General features: G+C 43.8%; 1 protein-coding gene across 1 annotated transcript in view; it reads right to left on the minus strand.

Annotated features, from left to right (window-relative positions):
* Positions 1-767: 767 nt before the first annotated feature.
* Positions 768-27,191, minus strand: part of DEPTOR (DEP domain containing MTOR interacting protein) — a 120,138-nt gene continuing 93,714 nt past the window's right edge. The window contains exon 10 of the mRNA XM_019495765.2: positions 768-1,998. Within this exon, the coding sequence (XP_019351310.1) occupies positions 1,870-1,998 (129 nt within the window). The 3' untranslated portion in view covers positions 768-1,869. The remainder of the gene's footprint in view (positions 1,999-27,191) is intronic.

The following is a 27,191-nucleotide window of genomic DNA, read 5'->3' on the forward strand; positions in this document are numbered from 1 at the left end:
TCTGCAGGGGCCACATACCACGTGGCCGCGCTTGTCTGGATGCAGCCATAATGTTATGCAGTGTGGAAATGTTATGTCATATATATTTAAGATGCACTGTTCAATATGTTCTATTGGAAGTCTACAAACAAGCTTATATTTAGTATAAGGAATAAGTAATTGTAATATAAATGACATAAAAGGAATCTGCTGAATACAAAACTCTTCTGCATGATTAGTGCTGCAAACTTGAGGCAAATATGAGGAATTTTCACTGAGAGTTAGCCATGAGTTTCTCTTTTCTGCTCATATATCATTTCAGCTCTGGTGGTGCAAGCTCGCATGATCACATGGTACTAAAGTCTTCTTGATCCTTTGATGAAGCCTGATCAAGTATTTGAATGAGTGAAAATTATACTGCAAGCACTGTTTTTAAAAGAAACACAATCCCAACCATTAGTAGGAAGGAAGTACCAAAAATTAAATTAAGGCTTGTTGGCATTTTCACACTGATGGTCAAACTTAAATTTTTTTACTAAAAAAAGTCTATAAACTGAACAGTATAGAATGCCTGCAATGTGTCTTTATATTTTGTGCACAAGAATGTATATGGTACAGTCAATTAATCTTATTTCCAAAGAGTACTCTATGGCATTCCACTTACCACAGAATGATCAAGAAGTAATTTTGACTGAGCAGACTATTTCATTTATAGACTTTTTAGAAAAGGTTTTTCATAAATTCATTTGCAAAATAAATCCTGCTGTTTTAAAAAGAGGAAGAGTCAATTAAATACAATATTTTATTAATAATAGTGTCAAATGCAAATTATCTGGCATGTATATGTTTTTCAAACATTTATTAGTTTGAAAATGCTGATAATCAAAGTTTAAGAAAACCCATTCAAGTGCACTGCTTCAATTTGAAGTGCACTGTACCTGCTGAATCAACTGAATATTTCAAAGCTAATGTTAATACCATGATTCATTCACTTTACCTCTCAAGAATATTATCCCTCTTCTAGCATCAGGGGTGTCCAAACTTTGTTTAAAATTGTCAAAATGCCAGGAGACTGAGCCATATGAACATTACACATAAGGTAAAGAGATCAACATTTTCAAACTGGGATAGCTCTGAGTATTTAGGCACCAAAATAAATGGCCTGATTTTCAACAGCCAATATTTTAAAACCAATGCACATATCTATAACATTTGTGAATTCTTGCGTTTTCCTTCCTAGAATAGTATCTTCAGATATTTGTAAGGTTTATCCATCACTGATACCTGAATGCCTGCCATAGAGCTTGAATGATTTTTTTCTGTTTATGTACACATTTAAATGTTGTTTGCTGGTTGTCTGAATTTACAGGCAACAAAACCATGAATCTGAGCTGTTTCTTAACCCTGCGATTGAAGGGAGAGAGCGACACTTGCTCTGGGGACGGCCCTATAGGCACCCATATATTACACAGAGGGTATATGCCAACCTAAATGTTGTGCAAATCATGCATGAATGCTGGCCAGCAAACAACTTGTTATCTTGCCTCTTCTCAAGCATGTTGATCAAATGGTTGAACAGCAGGGAAAATTATGCACAACCTTTTAAGATAGCCTCCCAACAGACACGCATACAGCTGGACTTGTCAAACTAAAGGCATCATTCTTGGCTTCAGCAAGCAGGGTTCGGTCTTAAATGCTATTTTGTTGGTACCTATCGTTCATTCATTGAATTTTAACCAGCGTTTACTAGTTAGCAAAAGGGGAAAAAACACCTGTAAAGGAAAATAATCTAGGTAGATAAGTCAGGGTTTTGGCTCCCTTCCATCATTTTGTCTTGTATTGATTCTTTGTTATTCTGTTCACAGAGTGTCCACCAAGGGAATTTCCTTCTCAGGATTCCATTTCCTCCATCACCTCCATGACAATAGTTCGAGGGCCAGTCAGAATGAGATTGCTCACTGTCCTGTAGTCTGCATGGAGAACATTGAGTCCATTGACAGAAACCACAAACTGACAGACCTAGCAGGAAAAGAGAAGACAAGCAGCCATCCATTAGCATTGCTCTGTATGACTGCATACTGATATACTATAAGCACCATAGTCCAAAATATTCGTAAAGCACTTTGGAATAGCTATGTGTGGCACCCCTTAAATATTCTATAGTTCTAAAGGTTTCTACCTTTTACAGATTAATTTTCTATTACTGAGATGTGAAATATCACTGGGTATGGCAGGATCTTCCAAAACTGTGGGATTCTAAGCAACCTGACTACACCGGGGTGGTCAACCCTCAGCCCATGGGCCAGATCCACCCTGCAGTGCCATGTCATTAAGCCTGCCAGACTTCCACAGGTCCAGAAATTTGCTGGTGGGGAGGGAAGTGGTGGCAGCATTAATTGCTATTTCCCTGCTGCCAAATTTCCAGACCTGTGCTGAGCCTGGCTAGATCAGAGATGCAGTGCTGGGATGGTGTGAGCCCAATTCCCACAAGAGAACAAGCACAAGGATTAGCCCCTCACCACTCATCTGGCCTGCAGGACCAAAAGGCTGAACACCATTGAACTACCTCATTTATTTTCTTTATAAACACTATGATTTACAGCAGGGGTGAGAAAAATATGGCCCACTGGTACATCTAGGTCACCAATTGATTGTATCCAGCCCATGTCTGCCCCTGCAGCATTCTGCATGGAGCCAAGTCCCTCCTACTCCTGCCTGGGGCAGCCTGCACCATGGTCCTGCCTGCATCTGCCTGCCCCATGCCCGCTGACAGCACTACCCTAGCCCCGGCCAGTGCAGTCAGCATGCATAGTGCTGCTACTGCAGCCATCTGGGTACTGGTCGGCTTCCCCTGCCTCCAGCGGCTCCTCCTCCTGCCCCTGCTGTCTGCTGTGGACAGCAGGTAGCATGGGGAAGCAAACGGTGTGGGAGCAGATCACACTGCACTGAACTGGTCAGCTCTGCTGCATGTGCCCCATGCCTTTCCACCCTTCCTTCTCTCCACCCCTGGCCAGCTCCCAGGATCTAGCTCACAGGCCGTCTCCACTGCACCATGCGCGCCCCCTCCCACTCCCATCCCCCCACACACCCTCCCACTCAATATACTAAAGTAAGACTTTATTTTGAGCTATTATGCAAGCACCTCTAGATACACTACTCAAAAAAACATATATCAGGACAAAAATATTTTTTTATCAAATTTAAATATTTTATAGTAGTTTTTTATTTTTAGTAAATGATTTGTATATCTATGATTTGGTAAACATATTAAATTATAATTTGTTAAATTGTATTTTCTAAACATTTAATGTGTGTGGCACTTGACGGCTCACCAAAACTTGTTAAGTGGCCTGCCAGCTGAAATAATTGCCCACCCCTGATTTACAGGGTACTTTACAGACATGCTGAATAACTAGGCTTTAGTCTACAATCTGAATCCCTGGTCCTGCACTGTTATACATATGTTTAATTCAGGCATCATGTAGAGTGCCGTGGGAATCAATAAAACCATTCACAGTTGTCAAACTAAGCACGGGATTAGAAATGTTCAGGATTGGGGTTAAAGATGAAATCTTTCTCACATTTGAATAAATAGTAAAATTTCCATTGACCTAAATGACACCAAATTTTTTCTGAGATGCTGGAATGCCTGTAATCAATGGGAGTTAGACATTTAGCACTAGAAATGATCAAAACATGAGTTTGTGTTTGCATAGATATTTTCATTCAGTCTTTTGAAAATTTCTATAAAAGATGATAAATGTTCTTAGAGATGCAAGATTTACAAAGCAAGAGGTATTTTTTATAGTTGGGAAAGATGTTAAGTAAGTTTGGGGGCTCAAATGCCCTCCTCATCTAAGAAGGAAGCAGATTACGCTTAAACTAAATACCAGTTAGGACAATTACTTTCATTTAACTTTATGTTAATTCATGTAATTGCCTAAAAAAGGAAGCATACAATAAACCACTCTATTTCCCATCTCACAGTCCTCAAGGGAAACTTTCACAAGACAAGGCTGCAAACAGAGATCATAACATAAGTGGATACCAAAAACTATGGACTCAATCCGCACAGAGGTTTTATGGCTCATTATAACTTATCTGTTCCTTCTGCTAACCTCTCTCTGCTCCACAGGTGATAACCACCCTCTTCCCTTTTGATTGGTCTTATTCATCAACACAATATATACAACTATAGCAACACTCTTTACTTGGTCTATAACGTAATAGGATTAAATGAAAAAAGTTGTAAGGCAGACAGGACAGTAGTCACTTAGGACTTTTTGAAGCTAATCAACAGGTCAGCTGGTAATGTCCCTCCATTCCTTCCTTGGAAAAAAATGTTTAAGAAGAGCTTGTACTAATGAAAGAGGCTTTTGTTTTGTTGATGGGCTGATAAATGCTGTTATCAACACCCCGCTGGCTCCCTTGCTGGTCAGGAGCAGCGAGAGGGGCTCCCTAATCATAACATCCTGCCAGGGCCTGGCCACACCCCTCCTCAACTGAGCATTGTGGAAGGGGAGGGAGGGCTGCTCTAGTATCCCCGCAACTTCTAACCTGAGCCACAGCAGGCATGTGCCTACATTTCTTCAGTCCAGAAGGGATATCTGTACTGTTGCAAACTGATTCAATGTAGGCAGGTTAGACTAACCTGCAAAGATTGAATCAGTTCAAGCTCAGGCTTTTTGAACATCTATCCCTAGCCCTGGGGTTCATGGACTGTAGCCTTGGTGGGACATTCAGCACATTTTAGGAATCAGCTACATCAATTTAGGCAGTTTTATTGTGGTTTAACTGTATCCACACTATAAGTGCTACTTTTCTGTGTAGAAAAGACCTTTGTAAATTTCAAAACTCTTGGCTGAAAAAAATTATCCCGCCAACCTGCCTGAAGTGTGTCCTTAACTATCCTTCAGAAGGTATACCCATTTAGCTTACAGTACAGATTTTGACGGTGCCTAAAAGTTTCTCTCAACTCTCACAGTATTGCGAAGACCTTCTATGCCTTTCCAAGATGTCATCAAGTTTTACTGAATTATTACTTTGGCTCCAGTATAATATTCCTGTTCACTTAAAACAGAGTTACTAAAACAACATTGTCTCTTCTTGCTTAATGCAATTTTTGGATGTTGAATGGCTGACATTTATTTTACTGCTGTATAAGCTAGAGTACAACTTATCTGGGAGGTTAGCTTGTTTTGAAATAGTGCTTATTTAGTATTAATCATATTTATTACTGTTGTACTTATGAGCCAACCAAGAATGAGGCCCCAATGTGCTACACCAATGCTTTTCAACCTTTTTTCATTTGTGAACCCCTGAAGATTTTTGAACAGAGGTGCAGACCCTTTTGGAAATTTCAAGTGGAGATGTGGATCCCTTTGAATTGTAAGTGTGGGTATTCACATACTTTTGATTGATCATAGTCATCTTTCACAGATCCCTCAGACATAGTATACAGACCTCCAGGAGTCTGCGGACCGCAGGTTGAAAACCACTGTGCTATACATTTTACAGAGTAGCAGAGTCCCAGCTTTGAAGAGTATATGGTATAACTAGTCAAGAAAAGCCCTAGGCACCATGGAGACACTAAAACAGGCAAGCAGATTGAACAACTGTCATGTTAAATACCACAATTTTTGGAGCGGATTTAGTTAGTAGCTCATCTGAATGGGAAAAAAGGACATGACTAGGAATGATGGACTCAGAAGGTCAAACAGGGGAAGAGAAACGGATATGACATAAGCCGAGGTGGACAAACTACATGGGATAAGGTGAGAAAGGACTGGAGCAAACGGCAAAGAACAAGGAAAGTCTAGTCAAACTGTGTGAAATTCTCTGAACATCACAAAATCTCAGCCTTGGCAGCTTTAGCAGCTGTTCTGGCTGGCTGGACTTTCTGTCTCGCTCCTCTGCCATTTTTCCCCAAGGCCCCATACAGGAAAAGGCAAAGAAAACAGAGGCTTAATCTTGGTCCTAGTGCCTCCATATTCTGTGTGGGGCTCCCCTGTACTGGTCCATAAGACTGCTAAGAAGAGGGGTAACCTTACTGGGCCCCATTTCACTACCTCCACAGCAGCGTTTGCAGCTGCTTCTGGTAGCTAGAATCCCTTTTTTGATGCTAACATGCATCAAACTGAAGTGAAATGTGGTAGTTTCATGCATTTTATTTATTGCTGATCAACTGCACTGCTGTCTTGACAGGAGTTACAAAATGAGAAATACACCAAGTACACCAACACACGTATAGAGATATTAGGAGTCATCCAAGGTGACTAGCTGACAAACTCATGATGATTTAATATTACATTTCTAAGAATAAATGATAAAAAAATAATAAAAAAATAAAGTGTTCAACTTGCAACTATCCCTATTAAGACACTGTAATAATAATAATAATAATAATAATATGAATTTCTAGATCAGTGGACTTAATGGATAATAAACAAAAACTAAAAAGTCCTGAGGGGGCTTTTCATTGATCATTTCTCATACAGACCTCAAGAGGAACTTTCTATGAGATAGGATTCCATTCTTAGCCCTCCAGGAACTTCAACTATTGAACAAAGAGCTGCCATTTTGCTGCGTGTGTACAGTCAATAGAAATATTATGATAGATATGCAATCAATTTTAAATTAATTAGCAAAGGAATAAAAATACTCTTTTACCTCATTTAAAATTCTTTGAGTGTGTGAATGTATGGAACAAACCATGGAGCTTTACAGTGTCCTGCTCATTCAGTTACCAACTTAGATTCACATTTCTGTGCAGTAAAATGCCATCAACAATTTCAATTGCAAAATCATGATTCTAAAACCTAATGTCTCCTTCACAGTCATGCTCAGATGACTCAATCAGAACTGGACCTCACTATGAAAACTAGTGTTAAACTACAAAAGATGCTGCTTCTGCTGCTGTAGTACTTGGACGCTCCAGTGACAGACCAGGGCCCTCTGTGCTAGGTACTAACCAAGAAAACAAAGCCAGTGGACTGTCACAGACAGCTCTCCATTTAAGAGTAAGACAAGAAACAGAAGAGGATGCAATACAGTCTTGGAAAACAGTAAGATAATACCAGCCAGGATGACAAGCAGTGGTCTCAGGGACTAGGGACAGAAATTACATATAAACCAGTATAAGTAATTGCCGACAGGTTCAAATTTGTAACACAACGGAAGTTCAGTGCACATAAACAACTTAAAAATGGCCAAAACTGGTTTAAGATAAACCTGGATGGATGTAGTATCAGACTTAACTGATTTAGATTAAATCAGTTTATTGAACTTCTGTCCCAGATTCTCTCCTGTTTCAAGTTAACTCTCATTCCCCAAGCATCCCAGGATGCTTTGCATTTCCCCCACAAACCCCCCTTGCAGGGTGAGCAGGCTAGCCTTGGACCAACCTGTCTGCTCCAGCCCGCCTCCAACTTCTGGCCTGGGCCACTGTAGGCATGTGGCTGCATTTCCAGAATCAAAAGTGAATGTCTGTTCACTTGCTTCTTGGTTCAATCTATGCATCTTAGACTAACCTTAAAAGATTGAATTGATTCAGCCTTGAACTTTTTGACTTTCTGTACTTATTTAAGCTCCGCAGCTTAAATATCTCAGAGGATACAGGGCTTCATTTTTAAAAACAATATTTCTGTATAATTTTAAAATTACCTTGAGCCATCCCTCCCTTTAAAAATAATCTGTGATGGTTTTCTGATTTTAGTAGAAACAATGTTTTAAGTTTAGAAGGAAGCATTGAGAATAACAACCTAAAAATTCCTCCAGCAATATTTGCCATAAGTGATGACTGAAACATTTATTGGAGTTGTGAAGAAGTGACTGGATGAAGAATGTCTTGCATTTGAAAGCATGTCTAACTTTCTCCCAAACATGCAGTCAATCCAATAAAAGGTATCATCTAAAAAATCATTGCCTCTTGCCTCCTGGACCATCACACCTATAACGTCACTTTAACACTAGCTGAAGAAGGACTTATTCATAGATTCATAGATGTTAGGGGCGGAAGGGACCTCAATAGATCATTGAGTCCGACCCCCTGCATAAGCAGGAAAGAGTGCTGGGTCTAGATGGCCCCAGCTAGATACTCATCTAACCTCCTCTTGAAGACCCCCAGGGTAGGGGAGAGCACCACCTCCCTTGGGAGCCCATTCCAGACCCTGGCCACTCGAACTGTGAAGAAGTTCTTCCTAATGTCCAATCTAAATCTGCTCTCTGCTAGCTTGTGGCCATTATTTCTTGTAACCCCCAGGGACGCCTTGGTGAATAAATACTCACCAATACCCTTCTGTGCCCCTGTGATGAACTTATAGGCGGCCACAAGGTCGCCTCTCAACCTTCTCTTGTGGAGGCTGAAAAGATCCAGTTTCTCTAGTCTCTCCTCGTAGGGCTTGGTCTGCAGGCCCTTAACCATACAAGTGGCCCTTCTCTGGATCCTCTCCAGGTTATCCGCATCTCTCTTGAATTGCGGCGCCCAGAATTGCACGCAGTACTCCAGCTGCGGTCTGACCAGCGCCCGATAGAGGGGAAGTATCACCTCTTTGGACCTATTCGTTATGCATCTGCTGATGCACGATAAAGTGCCATTGGCTTTTTTGATGGCTTCGTCACACTGCTGACTCATGTTCATCTTGGAGTCCACCAGGACTCCAAGATCCCTTTCCACTTCCGTGCCACCCAGCACGTCATTCCCTAGGCTGTAGGTGTGCTCATCTCAGTGCAAATATCAATCAAGATTAGCCAAGTAAAAATCACTGAAGCCAAAAGACAATCCACCCATAGCAGAAAATAAAGCCCTGATTCTAAACTTATTTCACCCTTTTCCACTTTAAAGTCCAGATCTATCATTAATGCATTTTCTTGGATGTTTTCAACAACACTTTATTTAGAAATTGTAAGCATTTTTTCAAATAACTGCCCTGCAATTGCCAACAATTCAGTGTTACATCTCTGACATACAGCATCCAATTCTAGAGAAGTAATAAACAGCAGGTAGCCCCTGAAACCACAGTAATTAATTTGCACTTGTTTTCTTTAAAGAAAATAACAGAACCAGGCTGTGACAACTTCATAAACCAGAATCTCGATGTGGACAGGGTGTTGCCACAAATGAATAGATCATTTAAAAGACAAAGTAGATTTGATAATCAAATATTTTCTGCTCTATGGATTACTGAAGTAAAAAGTACGCTAACCATTTATTAATAATTAACTTCTGGATTTCACCTCAGCACTATATACAGACAGATTATTGGCTCCTGGTAGGGCAGTTCAAACCAAAAGACCAAATTCTGCCTTGAGCCACATGCTATACAACGCCTTTAAATTAATGTATTAAGTGGTATCTAAACACCACACAAACCATGCCATCATTTCGAAAAATCTGTATTTTAATTAGAGGTGTCTGAAGCTTTCCACTGTGAAAACAGACTGAATTGAACCCTTTGTTCTGATCACAGTTTGGATATCTGAAAATATACTTGATATTTGTTCATATTTATGGGATAATTTATGAAGATACATTTCCCCTTTCATTTGCTTATGAACTTGTCCCTTCAGGCACTTTTCGTTTGTTATTCAGGCAGTCTAATTGGGCCCCAAAGTCTCTTGGGGCACTTTTATATATGATCCAGGGATGAGGTGGGAGGTGCTTTAATTAGAGCATCTCTGAGTGGGTATCAACATACCGCACTTCAAAATGGTGGCGGGTGTGCTTGAACTAAAGCCCATTGAATGAGCTTTAGTTCAAGCACCTCACCACGATTTTTAAGTACGAGGACACTGATAAATGAGATTCAGGAGGCTGCCGTAGCTACCACGCTCCAGCAGACTTGATTAATTGAGTCTGCTCCGAAAGGCTGGAATTCCAGTGCGTGAGAACAGCCTCGCTGCTCATGTATAGGCCCCTGGTATTCTTCATATTCTAGTGGGTAGTGTTTTAAACACAAGAAAAACAAATAACAAGTACTTTTGTTTCTATTTGAACACGGGTATTCACATTAAGACTCCAAATATTAATAAATAGAAAAACTCTTTCCTATGAATTTTCACTGGCATAGACTTGAGAGAAGATGAACATCTGCAAACTGTAGACTAGAATCTGTGCAGGTGTTTAATATTTGAACAATTTCTGTTTCCATTCTAAGGTTCTCAATGACTTTTAAAATTAGTTATAATTGAACATAAAATAAAGCTAGAATTAAAAAATATAAATAATAAATATTTTAGCAGTCACAGTTTTTGTATGATGCATTAGCATTCTGCTTCTTTTCCATTCTAAAGCATTGTAACATAGAAGTCTGGTTAAACTGTGTTTCCATTATAAACCAAGAAAACACACACCTTTGTTCCATGCTCTTTTTCCATGTTCTACTGATCCTTTTGGGACAAAGACAAGATGACCGGTTTGTGTAGCTCAAGCTTATAATTGCTTCATTATGATATATTTAGAGCTCAGTAGAATTTTACCATAACTAAAATTTCATAGATTTCATAGACATTAGGGCTGGAAGGGACCTCGGAAGATCATCGAATCCAGCCCCCCGCCCAAAGGGCAGGAAGTCAGCCGGGTTCATAGGATCGCAGCAAGATAAGCATCCAGTTTGCTCTTGAAGGTGTTCAATGTAGGCGCTTGAACCACCTCCGGTGGCAGGCTGTTCCAGACCTTGGGGGCTCGGACAGTAAAGAAATTCTTCCTTATGTCCAGCCTGAAACGGTCTTATAGTAGTTTATGACCATTCGACCTAGTCGTCATCCCTTGGGGCGCTCTGGTGAACAAATGTTCACCCAGATACTGGTGGTCACCCCTGATAAACTTGTAGGTGGCCATCAGATCACCCCTGAGCCTGCGCTTTTCCAGGCTAAAGAGCCCCAGGGCTCTCAGCCTGTCATCGTAAGGTCTGTTTTCCTGACCTCTGATCATGCGTGTGGCTCTTCTCTGGACTCTCTCAAGCTTCTCCACATCCTTTTTGAATTGTGGAGCCCAAAACTGGACGCAGTACTCCAGCTGTGGCCTCGCTAAGGCCGAGTACAAGGGGAGAATGACGTCCCGGGATTTGCTTGAGAAGCATCTATGGATGCAAGTCAGCATTTTGGTCACTATACTAGCTGCAGCATCGCACTGCAGGCTCATGTTCATCTTGTGGTCAATGATGACCCCCAAGTCTCTTTCTTTCATAGTGCTAGCCAACATAGCACTGCCGAGCCTATAAGGATGCTGCGGGTTTTTCTTCCCAAGGTGGAGAACCTTGCATTTATCGGCGTTGAACACCATCAGATTCTCGTCCGCCCACTTGCTGAGCCTGTCCAGGTCAGCCTGGATCATCCGCCTGTCTTCTGGTGTGGATGCTTTGCCCCAAAGTTTGGTGTCATCGGCGAACTTGGCCAGTCCGCTTCTGACTCCAGTGTCCCCATCATTAATGAAGATGTTTCACAGTATGGGCCCAAGGACAGAGCCCTGGGGGACCCCACTGGTCACAAGACACCACGATGAGTGACTTCCATCAATTGCTACCCTCTGGGTCTGACCCCGGAGCCAATTTTCCAGCCAGTGGATCGTGGAGGACCCTAGGCAACAATTGGCCAGTTTCTCCAAGAGGTGATTATGGGACACCAGATCAAAGGCTTTTTTGAAGTCAAGATATATGACATCAATCTCTTCTCCCTTGTCCAGGTGATAGGTCACCTGGTCGTAGAAGGAAATGAGATTTGTCAAGCAAGACCTACCCACAACAAACCCGTGCTGGCTATCCCTTAAGATGTTGGTGCCGGCCAGTCCATTAAGGATGGCCTCTTTAATAAACTTTTCTAAGATCTTCCCCGGGATAGAAGTCAGGCTGATGGGCCTATAGTTTGCCGGATCCACTTTCCTCCCTTTCTTGAAGATAGGCACCACTTGAAGATAGGCACCAAAATTCTACAAGTGTGAGTTATAAAAAATGTGTGTTGTACTTAGGAGTGGGAGTGGTGACACATTCAGCTCCTTTGGAAGTCAGGTCACTTACTTAAGTTCCAAATATGGATTTAAAAACTAATTTCAGACACCCAGACAAAGATTTTAAGAGAGAGGGTCCTAAGAATTCTTTGAAAAAACAGGCCCCGTTAGCATGTCTCAGTGGGATCCCCAAATGTTTGGGAACTTAAATTCACGAAACACTGGACAATCTAGGCCCAGAATCTGAAGGAGAAAATACATTGCATGGATCTGCTGTGGGAATTTACAACAAGACTCCAGCTTCTGATCCTGGCAAACCCTTGGCCTCTGCTCTTGATTCTGGCACAACCATTGTCTCTGACTCTGATTGGCTTATGCTGCCTACAGCTTCTGACTCTGGCCTGGCCTCTAGCCATGGCTCCTGAATCTGATGCCAGATGCCTCTGGACCCCAGCTCCCTGGAAACTGATCTGTATTGTGCCCACCCTTTGCATGTCTAACCCCTAGATCAGATCATCCATGCCCCAGCGCATAGCAGGTTTTGCTGTGGTAGGCACAGCCCTGTCTCTGGAGGTGGTACATGTGGCACCAGGAGCAGTCCCCAGACAGCCCATGCCACTTCCTGTGTCTTAGCAGCACTGAGCAGGCTGTGGTTTGCAGTGTCAGAATCATGACTGCCAACCCCAGAAAACTTTATTTTTTTTACTGATAATCTGAAAACTTTGCCTACCACCAAACTTTTTGGTGTTAAAAACCTAAATTTGAACAGATCAGTAAGAGTCCAACAGAGAGCAACATACATTATTAGAGGCCTGGGAAATATGAACTGTGAGGAAAGGCTGAAAGAACTAGCACTGGTTTGTCTAGGGAAGAGAAGACTGAGGGGAGGATCTGAGAATAGTCTTCAAATACCTGACGGGCGATTATGATCTGAGAATAGTCTTCAAATACCTGGCGGGTGATTATGGAGAGAAGGGAGATGGGCTTTTCTCTGTGGCTTTAGAGAACAAGACTAGGAACTGCAGCAGGGAAATCTAAGTTGGGGATTGGGAAGAACTTTCTGATTATGAGGGTGGTTAAACTTCAGAGTAATCTACTTAGCGAAGTTGTTGACTCTCCAGCTCTCAAAACTTTCAAGATCGGGTGAGACAGACATTTGGCTGGGATGGTTTAGTCAGAGATGATCCTGCCTAGTGTAGGGACTAGACTAGATGACTGTGCGAAGTTTCTTCCAGCCCTACTATCCTATGAACTTTATATTGCCACATGGAATAAGAGAGGGAAATGAGAACGAGAGGTCCCAAAAACTACCTTTCAATTTAGAATGCTGGATCCTTCGAACGCCTCCTTTTGCATTAGTGAACTAGCGCTAGACCACTGCATTTGGTACACTACTGCATGGTGATCCAAAGGGTAAAAAAAAAGCAACATCTTGTTCAGCATAACTGAGTTTACTGCACTCAAACAGAATAAACTGCAGCTGTGTGTTCAGCTCTGTAAATATCTAACAAATGTGTAATTGGCTGTAGAGTGGGTGGTGTGGGAGTTGGCAAGGATCCAGTTCTTCTGTAAACACGGGGTTGTATCTCCAGAGAACTGCAGCTTTTGCTCACTCTTCATGCAAGCTTTAAGTTTGCCTACTGTCACTTGAGTGTCTTACTAGAAATTACAGTGCAGTTTTCCTTAAAGAGAAACAAGCCCATTTATATGACAACAAGCATCGCGTGTACATATGCTAGCCTGTAGTCTTTACTCATGGAAAGCCAACAGGAGGTAACTGGAATGTTACTCAAGAAATGAACTGCAGACCTGGCTGATTAAATTTGAAAGTATAATTTTTTCACTGAATGGTTTAGGAAAAGCAGGATAATGCATTTTTGAAACACAATATGTTGTATTTATGGAGCTCCAAACACAGAAACTTCTGACTGACAAAATTAGTAATTACATAATAAAGTAGGGAGGGATATTTCAGAAAGGCTCAGTATCAGCTTACTTAGGATCCCACAGAAGTCCCAAGGAGTCTTACCATTGATTTGACTGGGGGCAGTGTTAGATCAACACTTCTGTAAATTCTACCAAGAGAATAATTAATTGGACCAGGTATACAAATTATAGGAAGAAGAGTTTAGGAAATGCAAATTTGATCCTCATCTCCATAATGGAGGGTTTGTGTGACTATATGCAAGCCATTTAGCTAATCTGTGCCTCAATTTCATCATTTGTAAAAGGAAACGCCATGCGTTGGCATTTGTCAAGTGTTTTATAGCAAGGGAGAAATATTAAAAGTTACACACCAAGGAAGTGATAAACAGCCTCAATCCTCAAAATACAACATTGTTGCTAGAAAGAAGTAACAATGAACATAACCCCTCTATCCTACAAACACTTATCTGCCTGCTTAATTTTACATAGGTGAGCAAACACGTAGGCTTCAAGTGGGTTACACAGTTGCATAAAATTTGGGACATGTAAATGTTTGGCAAATCAGTGCCTGACAGTCCATAATGGGTCCTCCACAACCAGCTCTGAGGAATGAGGAAAAATAGGGCACCGCACTGCAGCCTGGAAGGTTCATACAGAATTACGGTACAGAGAAAACCTTGTTACAACTTACAGAGGATGGATGGATTGTAGGCCTGGATTCAAAACCCTCACATGAAAAACCAAGGAGTAAAGTAGATCTATAATGATGTGCTTTGAGAGAGTAATCTTAGCAACCCACCAACTGTCCAAAGTTTTAAAGACAGTTATTGTTATTTATTGTGTATGACACTTTTAACGCCCACAATAGACACCCTATAGATGTGTTAAATAAACCAAAAAGCTAAATAAGTCTGGATAAAATACTGCATCATGAAAAATCAGAGGGCCTTAGTTTGAGTATGACTCCTTTCAACCTTTTTACCCCTCCCTCCCCTATTCCCCCCAGTCTATATAAACTAGTTATTAAAAGCCAAACTATAAACCTGTTACTAAAAATCTATTGCATGTGGATTTATACAGAGTAGTTTATAAAAACTCAATGATTATGTCCACACAAGTTAGCATGCATCTGTTACAGCATCTCAAAGCAGTTTGAGATGCTACAGAAGGCACACTACAAACACTACAAACAAGTTTAGTACCAGGGAATCCCAGTATCCAAAGAAAACACACTGGAAAAAAAGCAGTGCAGGGCATGCTCCTGGAAGCAATTCTAGCACCAAACCAGAAAGTCTTTATGCCTGCTGCGCGCCCCTGCTGCTGCAGCAGGCTGCCTCAGCGTGCTGGAGGAAACAGGAGCAGGGCATGGCTGGCAGTAGTGTCTCAGAGCTGGCTGGGACCCAGCTCTGTCTTGAGTTGATCCAGAGCATGCCTGGCATCCAGGAGTCTGCCCTGGGCCCAGGCACAGCAGCAGGACCAGGCAGGCTGCCTTGCAGCCATGCATGGGGGCCAGCTGTGCTTGTGTCCTGGAGGTGGAGGTACCCAGTTCTCAGCTCCAGACAAGCAGAAGAGTCAGGAGGACCTGGAGGCTGTGGCAGGGAGCACAGGCAAACCTGGTAAGCAGGGATGTGGGGGTGGGGAGACTGTGTGGGTGAGAGGACTATGTGCTGAGCGAGTGGGCTGCATGGGAGTGGGAGACTATATGGGAGGGAGGGTCTGCCAGCCTCAATGCACGGTCCCTGCCGCTGGCAGCAGCAACCAGCAGCAGGAACTTGAGGTGCTCAGGGCCCCCCAATGGTGCCATCTGAATCTTGGGTGTTACATGTGGCACATGGAGCCAGCCCAGCCCACTGGCACATGCCTTCACACAGAACAAGGCCTGCTCTTGCTGCCACCCAGGACTCCTGGCACTGCAGGCAGAAGTTGTACACCATCGGGTCAGGCCAAGCTACCTCCTGTCTCCATGTGCTCACCTCTGACACGGAGGCAGAATTTGGCCTGGCTCAGTGGCATGCAGGCTACGTGGAGGCAGGAGTTGGCCCAGCCCAGCCTGACCCATTGGTGTGCAGCTCCTGCCTGCAGTGCAGGGAGCCCCAGGTGGTAGCAGGAGCCTACCTGCTCCTGCCCAAAGGCACACACCAGCAGGCTGGGCCAGCTCCATGCACCACATGTAGTTGCTGGGGCTCAGGTGGTGCTGTGCACTGCTGAGTGGGCCATGAGCACCCCAAGGGCCCACAGCTGGCTGCTGCCATCAGCGGCAGGGGTTGTGCACCATGGGGTGGGTGAGTGGGTGGGTGGGCATGTGGCGGGGCCCTTCCCACAAACCCCACACCCACAACCCCTCCCATGAACCCCCCCTTCACAATCCACCCACAAACCACTCACCCCCACCCATAAACCCCATACCACAAACCACCTCCACAAGCCACCCCACCCTCACACCCTCACCCACAACCCCCCCACATTCCACCCATTAACCCCACAAAGCCCTTCAAAAACCCCACACCCATATCCCCCACAAACTCCACCCCCACCCACAAACCCCCCCAAACCTGCCCCACACACACCCATAAACCCCACATGCCTCCCTCCCTGCAAACCCCACATCCCCCTACAAATCTCATACCCCGCGTGCCCAGCTGCCAGATGGGATGGGACCTGCTGGTGGGAGCCATGGCTTCAGGGGCAAGTGCTGCACTGTAGCCCTGCCCCATGTCCACACCAGTTCTGAGACATACGGCCCTGCCTGGGGAGGCTCCTAGTCCCATGAAGTACTTGGGGGGTGTGATGGGCTGGGGAGAGGGGTGGAGGTAGTAGTGGAGGTGGGTGATGGGTAGCAGGGGATTGAGGTGGCAGCAGGGTCTATGGGTGTACCTGATGAGCCAGGGGTGGCAGCAGGGGTGCGTGTGTGAGAGAGAGAGATGGGGGTGAGGGGAGCAATCTGGGTAGGAGAAGCTGCAAGATCCAGGCTTGGAGCCCTTCTGTCTCCCTATAGCAGCCTGTGTAGGGGGAGACCAACCTGGAAGGGAAGGGGCTTGCCCTGTCCAGTCCCTGGCCGTAGTGGAGGGCTTCCCAAGAACAGCATGGGGATTACTGGGGCCTGGACATGGGTGCAAGGAGCAGAATAATAAGGGCTGGCACTGCTCTGAGCCACAAAGCAGCAGATAGGACAGCTGCAGGGAGGGAGCTGTTGCTAGGAAATAGCTATTGGTGGGCAGGCAGGGGCTGCATTTCAGGAATGAGGGGCACTGGTGGGGCTGTGGGTTGGGAGTGAGGGGCAAGGGCAGGGGAAGGGCACCAGCATATCAATGCTGCTCAGTGCCACAAAGCTGCTGTGGGTCCAGCTGCAACTGTCTCCACATCCTGGTGAGTGAAGGGGGTAGGGGATGCTCTGATTTTTCTGTGCTAAAAAAACCAAAAGCAAATGCCAAAGTGTATAGATATTTAGAATTTATTTGATAATGATGACAGAGGTACTGGTAGGCTCCAAATTGTTTTAAAATTTTAAATATTTCAGTAAAACATTGCCCAACTGATCTCTCTCTATATATAGTAGTGTTTCATTTTAATTATGGCAGAAGGAAGATTTGGGGTATTTTAACGAGGTAATTTTTTTATCAGAAAATATGCACTTTTAAGACAGGGAACACCAGGATCCCTGCTGCTCAGGCCAGTGATGGGACCAGGGCAGAGGAGTCTGCCCAGGGCTGGCACCAGGGACCCAGCTGGAGGGCAGCCAAAGTGACTGACCTCATGGCCATTTGGGACCAGAAGGACAAACTTCAACAGTACAAAGTGGGCCACCACAATGAGCACATCTTCCGGGTGAGAGCTGCCCAGGTGCCAGAGTGGGAGCACCAGAAGACATGACAGGTGCCCCCACTCTGGCAAGAAGGGGAGGAAGGAGGACCCGGGCAACTATAGGCCAGTCAGTCTCACCTCCATCCTAGGAAAAGTCTTTGAAAAAATTATCAAGGCTCACATATGCGAGAGCCCGGCAGGACAAATTATGCTGAGGGGAAACCAGCACGGGTTCGTGGCAGGCAGATCGTGCCTGACCAATCTAGTCTCTTTTTATGACCAGGTTACGAAACGCCTGGACACAGGAGGAGGGGTGGATGTCGTATACTTAGACTTCAGGAAGGCCTTCGATACGGTATCCCACCCCATACTGGTGAACAAGTTAAGAAGCTGTGACTTGGATGACTACACAGTCCAGTGGGTGGCAAATTGGCTGGAAGGTTGCACCCAGAGAGTCGTGGTGGATGGGTCGGCTTCGACCTGGAAGGGTGTGGGCAGTGGGGTCCCGCAAGGCTCGGTCCTTGGACCGATACTCTTTAATGTCTTCATCCGTGACTCGGACGAGGGAGTGAAATGTACTCTGTCCAAGTTTGCAGATGACACAAAGCTATGGGGAGAAGTGGACATGCCGGAGGGCAGGGAACAGCTGCAAGCAGACCTGGACAGGTTAGACAAGTGGGCAGAAAACAACAGAATGCAGTTCAACAAGGAGAAATGCAAAGCACCTAGGGAGGAAAAATGTCCAGCACACCTACAGCCTAGGGAATGACCTGCTGGGTGGCATGGAAGTGAAAAGGGATCTTGGAGTCCTAGTGGACTCCAAGATGAACATGAGTCGGCAGTGTGATGAAGCCATCAGAAAAGCCAATGGCACTTTATCATGCATCAGCAGATGCATGATGAATAGGTCCAAGGAGGTGATACTTCCCCTCTATTGGGCGCTGGTCAGACCACAGTTGGAGTACTGCGTGCAATTCTGGGCACTGCAATTCTAGAGGGATGAGGATAACCTGGAGAGGGTCCAGAGAAGGGCCACTTGTATGGTCAAGGGCCTGCAGACCAAGCCCTACGAGGAGAGACTAGAGAAACTGGACCTTTTCAGCCTCCTCAAGAGAAGGTTGAGAGGTGACCTTGTGGCTGCCTATAAGTTCATCACGGGGGCACAGAAGGGAATTGGTGAGTATTTATTCACCAAGGCGCCCCCAGGGGCTACAAGAAATAATGGCCACAAGCTAGCAGACAGCAGATTTAGATTGGACATTAGGAAGAACTTCTTCACAGTTCAAGTGGCCAAGGTCTGGAACGGGCTCCCAAGGGAGGTGGTGCTCTCCCCTACCCTGGGGGTCTTCAAGAGGAGGTTAGATGAGCATCTAGCTGGGGTCATCTAGACCCAGCACTCTTTCCTGCCTATGCAGACGGTCGGACTCGATGATCTATTGAGGTCCCTTCCGACCCTAACATCTATGAATCTATGACAGCAGTGCCACCCGAAGGCCAACCCTACAGCCACGGGCCACTGGCAGCTGCCCAAAGGTGTAGGAGGCTCTGCTGTAGTACCTATACCACAGTCCAGGTGGTTGTGTGGTCCTTGACTGGTCAGGCAAGTGTTCAGCCATGGGGCTGCAGGTCCAAGGGGATGGATGCTGTCTTAGGTGGCAGCATGTCACAGCCAGGAAGTAGCCCTCACTGCCAGATTGCTGCAATGGGTAGAGGGCACAGGGGCCACTCTAAGCTACAGCTGCTTCAGCAGTCCAGCTGGCACAGGGGGTTAGTGTCCCCAGATACCAACTGGCTGGGCCTCAGAAGCTCCTGAGAGCAAGTATCCTTGGGATGCCCACCAGGGCAACTGTTTATACTGCTGGGTGCTGTATAGGTGCTGGCCCTGGCCTCTAGCTCCCCCTGGCTGAAGATCCGAGAGGAGCTGGGCAGGGTCAGTTTGCCCCAAGTGGCACAATTTGCCCCACACCAAAGTGCATGTTCAGGTATGTGTGCTGAGGCACAAATCTCCAGCACAAATTTGTGTTGCTGCTACTTGAGCTGCTGCAAGTGCACGTGCCTGAATGTGTGGATGTGCCCAATGCGTGTTTGTACGTGTGACACCATTACCATGTGCATGTGACAAAAATGTCACTTTGTGTAGCTTAATGGTGTGACGCTGTACACGTGCAGGAGTTTGGGGGGCTTTAAATGAATTTACATCATTACAAAATAAACTACATCCTAATGTAGTTTTAGCTTGCAATAATGCATTGCAGCTATTATTCAGCTCACTCTCTAGCCATGAGAGAGATGGGCAGGCTCTGCAGAAAAAAAGATGATTTTTGCTTTTAGGAACCTGCTGAAGGCAAAAGTGATGAGGGGTCCAATTCTTTTTTTTCCACTTGGATCCTGCCTGCCTCTCCTGCAGCTGGAGGGGTGAGCTGCCAGCGGCCCAAGCAAACCCTGAGCTGTGGGGAGCCCCAGTCCTTCCCTCCGCAGTGGTGGTACTCCCGGGGGCTGCCTGGGCAGGCTGCTAACAGGCAGAGTGCTGCCCCAGCACTGAGTTGGGGAAGAGTTGGATTGGGCTGGGTGCTGCCTTCAAGCTAGGGCAGCAACTGGCCCACTGGCAACCTGTCCAGATGGCCCTGGGGGGTGCCACCACCATGGGGGGAAAGACCATGGCCTTAGAGGCCTCTTGCCCCACTGGCAACTCGCCCCCTGGGCTGCGGGCAGTCTCCGCCAAAAAAAAAGGAAAAGGATCAGGCCCTTTGCCATAACAGTAATGCAAACCCCTAAGTTGAAATGGGGGGTTTCAATTAAAAACCCACCGTTTCAATTTAGGGAGCACAGAATGCAACCCTAAGGACTAAACCCCTCTCAAGTGTACAAGTGCCCAATATGGCTAGATCAGACTATGTTGAAAGAAGATCTGATGCTATGAGGTGCCAAGCACTCTGGATTTCCATTAAACTCAATAAGAGTTCAAGGATACCCAGCCCTTCACAGAATCAAACCTTAATTCTGCAGGTATCTTTTGATTCCTGTGAGGTGCTGGGCCCATACCAGCCAAAATCAATCAGATTTGAGGGCAGTCAGACCCATATAAGGCACACTCAACACTGTGAGATCAAGCCTGTCATGGGTATCAGTGATGGTCAACATTTGAGACAAACAATGGCTCCTTATTTTTACAGACAAAAGTGCAATTGTTTTTGCTTGTGTACAACTAGCTAAACAGAGCTATAGCTTTAACTCAACATGTTTCCTAATTATTCACTGATATTGTTAAAGGAAGCCAGCTTCTATCTTAAACAACATCACTACAACAAGAATGGTGATAAAGGGCTCTATGAAGTAGGGCAAGCTGATCAGAAGCATCCTTGCTTTATAAATGTTTAAGCTAATCATCTACAATATAAAGTGCTATGGTGAACAGCTATGAGGAAAATGAATCTGAGTCCTCCTCCAAGACTTCAACTAAACTCTTCTATAAGAGGCAAATACCGAGTGGTACAAAATGCTTTTAATTCCTAACTGACACCAATTTGAATTCAAAATTCATTTAAGGATTGGGACCTAATTTATTGTTTATTTGAAATTTTAAAAAAGTGAACCATCATACTCTTATTCAATTTTCAACCTTCCTAAAAATGTAGAAATCCAGTAAGACGACAATTTTTAGAATGCTGTCCCATTATTTAAGGAGCCCCTGGTTCCCAAGGAGTGACCTGCGGTAGCCCAAGGAAGCTTGAAAGGGTGTAGGGTCACAGCTGCTCTGTCTGGCTCTAAATCTCACCATTAAATGGGCTGTAGACCCTGCTGGAATTTAAAAGCTGGATCAAAACACAAGCACAGCACTGTTTTATTCTGCAACTGAAACCAAGACTGCTTTATCTCTCTTGGAATGAATACAGCTGTAATGGCTAAGAAACAATCAAGCAAAGCAGATACACAAATGCTGGGTACATGAACATTTGAACGATCACGTCACACAGCTCTCTGCTTATTGGAAATATTTTTAAAACCTTCCTTTTATTTTAAAGATATGTCTGAGTTAAAGAACAAAACTGAGTATGAGCTAACAAACAACTTTCTGAAGTATACCTGCAACTGGAATCAAAACACAGAAATAAGTACACAAGTACACCAGGCTTCCCAATGGCATTTTAGAAAACAGGAACAGGCAGACAGATATTGAGCTAAGTTCTGGTATGTCACCTTATGATATACAGGGGAAAAAAATCATACTTGTAAAAGATTCTTGTCTTCTCAGTAAAGGAACCCACTTTATTTTATGGGCTAATAAAATCTCTCTGTTTAAATTCAGTCTTTAAAAACACAAACAGTTATCACAAAATAGTTACATTAATAGGGCTACAATTATGGGCTAAATTCAAATCCAGTGGGATCCGAACTCCCATGAAATTCAAGTGTCTTCTGTCTAAAAACAATTGCAAGTATGCTACGCAGGTGAAACTCAGGCTTGGCACAAAGCCAGTTCAGAATCTCATACCGCCTTCATCACTATAGTAACTCCCAGTCCTGAATTAAGCAATGTAGCTAACATCTGTCCTGTAGCACAGAGCTAAGAGTCAGGAGATGTGAAAGCAACCAAAACAATGCTTTCCTTAACTCCTATTTGATCCTTATTTTGTGGCTTTGCTTTATGTTTGAGCAGTGCATAGGCTTTCTGCATAGGGCAGAATTTTCCCCAATACTTTAAAGGGTAACTTCTCAGGGCCTCAATATACAACAGATGTATTCCTTTATCATTTACTGTGGCTACCCAACCAGCTTCAGCTATGCCCAAAGACCAAACAGGAAAGACCATGTACAGCTGGCTAAAATTTGTATAACTGACTTTAACATACACCACTTCAGCAAGGGGAAGCATGAAGTTTATCGAACCAGATACAGTTGACCATGTTCTCAGCAATGACTGTGCACTCAAAGATATCTGTCTGGAGGGAGCTGGATTTTTCATAATCAGCACAAACACCACCCCAAAATAAAATGCAGGGTCTCTGATAAGATGTCTTTGAAACAGGACAGCTTTTAAAAAAACGCTACAGGGAAAGCAGCAAAACATAACTAAATAAACAAATAGGAAAAAGAAAAATAGGAAAACACTAAGGAAAATATTAAAGTAAGGGCCTAGGGTGAAATCCTGGAGCCACTGAAGTCCACGGGGGTTTTGTCAGGGACTTCACAGAGCCAGGATGTCGCCTTATGTGCCTAGCACTTTATTAAAGAATTGAATGAATAAAATTAAAGGTGAAGTTTGGAGCTTATAAAGGCTACAAGACAACAGCCTGGAAAAGTGAAAATCTCTAGCTATCTATAGAGCAAGATGGGCAGGAGAATCCAAAAAATCAAGTGTTTGGAAAAAATTGCTTCACAAAGCTATAAGAGGATGACAGCTGGCTTCGAAAGCAGCAGTTGGCTTCCAGACATGCAGCCCAAGTAGCTTATTGCCAGCAAAGGCAGAACGGTGGTAATGTCGCTGCACTACAAGGAATGTGTCCTCGTTAAATGCAGTCTGCAAAGCTGCCTCTTTCCTGTGCTTTGTGGTTGGGAAACCGAGAGTGCAATGAAGACTACAGTTCAGCTCCAGGGAATAAGCAAACTTTGGCAAACTTGGAGTTTTTATTTATCACAATTTGTACTGTACATGTTCCACAAAACAGATAGCTTTACCTCTGTTCTGCAGGGGCTGTGTGCAGCGTATTTCTGCCTTCGCTGCCACTAAATCCTTTGCTCAAGTTGGGTGAAACGCTGTGGCAAATCTACCCATCTATTACATCGTTTCAGAGGGCCTAGTCATCAAGTTGTTATAATATTTCAGATTTATGCCACACTTCCCCACACTTTTATACCAGTAAAATCCCAAAGTACCATACAAAGCCAGCTAAACTTAACAATGAGGCGGGCGACTGGCCTAAAGCCATGATACCAATCTGTTACAGAGGCAGGAGTCGAATCCCGGTCTCCTATGTTCCACGTACCAACTTCACCATGCCACCACGTCCTCCAGCCAGTGTCAAATTGGTTTGATTTGACCAGTGGTTCTGCGATGATGAAAGACTTGTGTCCTATTATCACACCCCTGACACAGCCAGTTCCCTGACACAGAAAGATTTATAGCCATGCCCTGGGGTTCAGCCACGGAAGAAGGAAAACAGATACGTAGTTTCAGAGAAGCAAAGAGGGATTGCCAAGAGCACTGAATCCCTTGTCATTAGCTACTTTGGGGGAAAAAAAAGGGGGGGGGGCTGAAAAATAATTGTATTATTTAAGTAAACCTAAAGATGTTTTGTTAATATAATGGATTGCCAGTACCACTGGGACGCTCTGGTGATATTCATTGTACTCAGATGATGGCATATAAAAGCTTTGGCAAAGCTGGTCTCCATTTGGCAGACAGATTAAGTTTTGGAAATGACACAGAATGCTGACCCAACCCATGATCAGATTTTCCAGCATACACTCCTTTAAGAAAGTTAGCTTAATTTTTCAATATCATTTTTGGATTTGCTTAAATTATTGCTTAAAGATAAAAAGTTCATTAATTTTGTGATCAGAGTGTTTTACTAAAACCACAAACAACAGGAAGTTCCTGAGATAGTCTGTTGTCTATTAAGCATTTTTAAAACATGAGACATTGCTGCTGTTGAAGAGCTTAGCCCAGCAATTAAGTGAAATGTATAGGGAAGTTGAGGACACTCATACTGCAGGACTGGACTCCAAAATGAACAGCAGCAGAACCAGATGCCTAGGATCTGCTTCTGCTGCAAATCTTCCCTAACTTAAATGGTACATAACCCACTCCTTAATTCCTTCCTGATGGAGAAGAACGATATTCTTTTATAATTTAGTATTAGAGAGGTTTCATTTTCCAAAAATTGGGCATGTGTTTTCTAAATCCACTCCATCCACAATTAACTATACTGCCATCATTTGAATATTTAAAGAAGATTTGCACAGCAAAAAAAAACAAAACACCAACCCCCCTCCCCCCACAGAAACACTGCTTGAGGCTTTTACCACTTCCTCATACTGTAAAAAGAAGTCTGAACTTGTTTATTTTTCAAAAAAAGGTATGTTTTTCTTTTTACCATTATATATTAAGGCCTTATTTGTTGTGGAAAGCTCTTTCATGACTGGAAACAAAAGGTTCTGTTAATGTAATAGCAAAATAACACCTGCAATTCACCACTGGTACCTCTTTAATTCTACCATCTGTTGAGTTGCAAAGTGAGTTTTTTAAAAGCCCTTTGTGGATCACTTGCAGGTTGAGCTCATTGATGTCCAGAAATAAAATCTGTTAGCAGCTTGACTAAAGTGGAAGGGTTAGAGGGCCACAGAGTCGGTCCAAGACATTTGAGTGGGATGGACTGTGAATGCTTGTTTAGGGGCCATGGGTTGAAACCTAGAGCAGAGGAATTGCCTCCCCTATAGCTCCACCTGGAAATGAAGGGAGACCTTTTCATTTGGGTGAGCTTTTAGCAGGCAAGGTTAAATTCTGTAGCATTGTTTAGGGAATTTATTAATTACTATTTTATTTTAATATGGTATCTGTTCTTTATAATTTATCTTGTCTGTTCTTGTAAGCCACCCTGAGCCTTTTTGGAGGGGGGCATATATGTCTAATATAAATATATAAATAAAAATATGCATATTGTGGAAAATAAGATAACTGCCTTGGAAAAGAGCCTTTATAAGTACTGACATACATACATAATACTTAGAGCAGTTTAAATACAGTTCAAACTTGAAGCAGGCAGATGTATGAGCCTTTTACACCGATTTAAGTCTACCTGGAACACTTCTAAAGTATATACTGAGAAAATCAAGTGCTATTTTGAACCAGTTCACTGTGAACTGATTCAATGTGTGGACACCAAGATGAAGGCTGGCTGGTCCTCCAGGCATTTCACACTGCATCATATCTCACACCCCGCTCCGCTGCTGCAATGGGCTACTCTGGTATGCAGACAGAACTCAACTGCCCCCTTTTTTTCCTTTGGTTGGCACCTTTTCCCATGGGTTGCCTTGTGTTGCTTGTTCAATAGCTATAAGCAGCTCATTCCTTGCTCCCTACTTCACTGCAGGATCTCATCCTGATCCCCAGCTCCTGGGCACCCCAAATATGTGGGTCCAAGCACTCCAAGTCAGGGAAGCACACTGTAGAATTTGGTCAAGTGCAACCTACTGACCTTTATTAACTCACGTTTAGGAGAGAAAGGAGAGCAGAAAAGTGAAAATGTCCCCAGTCACAGGTCATCCACTTCTCGGGGTCCCCAAAGTGTGGGTGCAAGTGTTCTTGTCAACCTGGCCCACTATGAGGGATGCCGGGCTGGGTGCTCACTCCTGCTCCTGTCAGAGCCACAGCACTTCATACACAATTGTGACTCGGTTCCCAATCAGTGACATTTGGGAATGGTTCATTTGTTAAGTGTTTTTGTACCCCTTAAGTATATAAAAACTGAGGTCATGCCAGACCTACTGACAGCTGGGAAGTAAAGGACAAACTTTTGTAAGTGGATGGGAATAACTTTGAATATTGGGCCACTTACATGAGGTGAAGTTTAAAAAATGTTGGCATGCACAGATTTAAGCAATTACACTAATAACATATGTCACATGCTCTACTCCATATATTTAAGTCTGCCAATGTTTGAGAACATGGCTAAAACAGCCATGTAATCAATTTGTCACCAATTATGACTGTTCATGCTTCCTAAATATCTCCATTCTGAATACATCCTGTGCCTAACGATCATCAAAATCAGCAGCAACTGGTGACAAAACAAAAATGAAATGCTGACGGGCTTTGGTGTTGTCATATTGTAAATGGAAGCAGATGGCAGCACGTATAATCTGTGCTTTTACATTGTCAGTAACATTTTGGTATAAGAAGAGCATTCTAAGAATGAAGTGCATCTGGTTCAGCAGCACAATATACTACTGCACCATGAAATATTTATCCAAATTCTTTCATTCTCTCACTTACAGTTAAAACCTATCAGATGCTGACTGGATCTGTTGAACATCCTCAATTATTGCAGGTGTCAACTCAGAAAAGACATTTGGCACCCTTCACAGTCAGGAGTCTAGGGTCAAATACTAAGAGACGTTCCAATCTTCCATCTGCCATTGAGATTCATGGAAATGACGGTTGTTCAGTAGCCCTCAGGATTTGGCTCTTACTTTGCAAGTGAAATTACTTCAGAACCCAGATCTAAACAAGCCATCTGGGAAAGAAAACACCTTGCTGGAGGAAGAGTTTTATGGGCTTTTCCAAGTAGCTCTGCCAGCAGAGGAAGGCAGGAACCAGGCAGACAGTCATGGTAGGACTAACAGAACTTTGCGCCGTCATCCCAAAGCAGTGCTGAAACCAGGGAGCAGTTGCATAATTATACTATACCCTAATTTTTCCTTCTGCTAACTGGAATAAGGAGTGGGAATTAGCACATTTTATGGGATGAAAAATACTAGGTGGCATTGCTGTTGATTGTGAGATATGAAACCCTTAAGTAAACCAGCTGTCAACAGTAGTTTGCTG

The sequence above is a fragment of the Alligator mississippiensis genome, chromosome 3 (assembly GCF_030867095.1).
Source record: "Alligator mississippiensis isolate rAllMis1 chromosome 3, rAllMis1, whole genome shotgun sequence".
NCBI classification, from domain to species: Eukaryota; Metazoa; Chordata; order Crocodylia; family Alligatoridae; genus Alligator; species Alligator mississippiensis.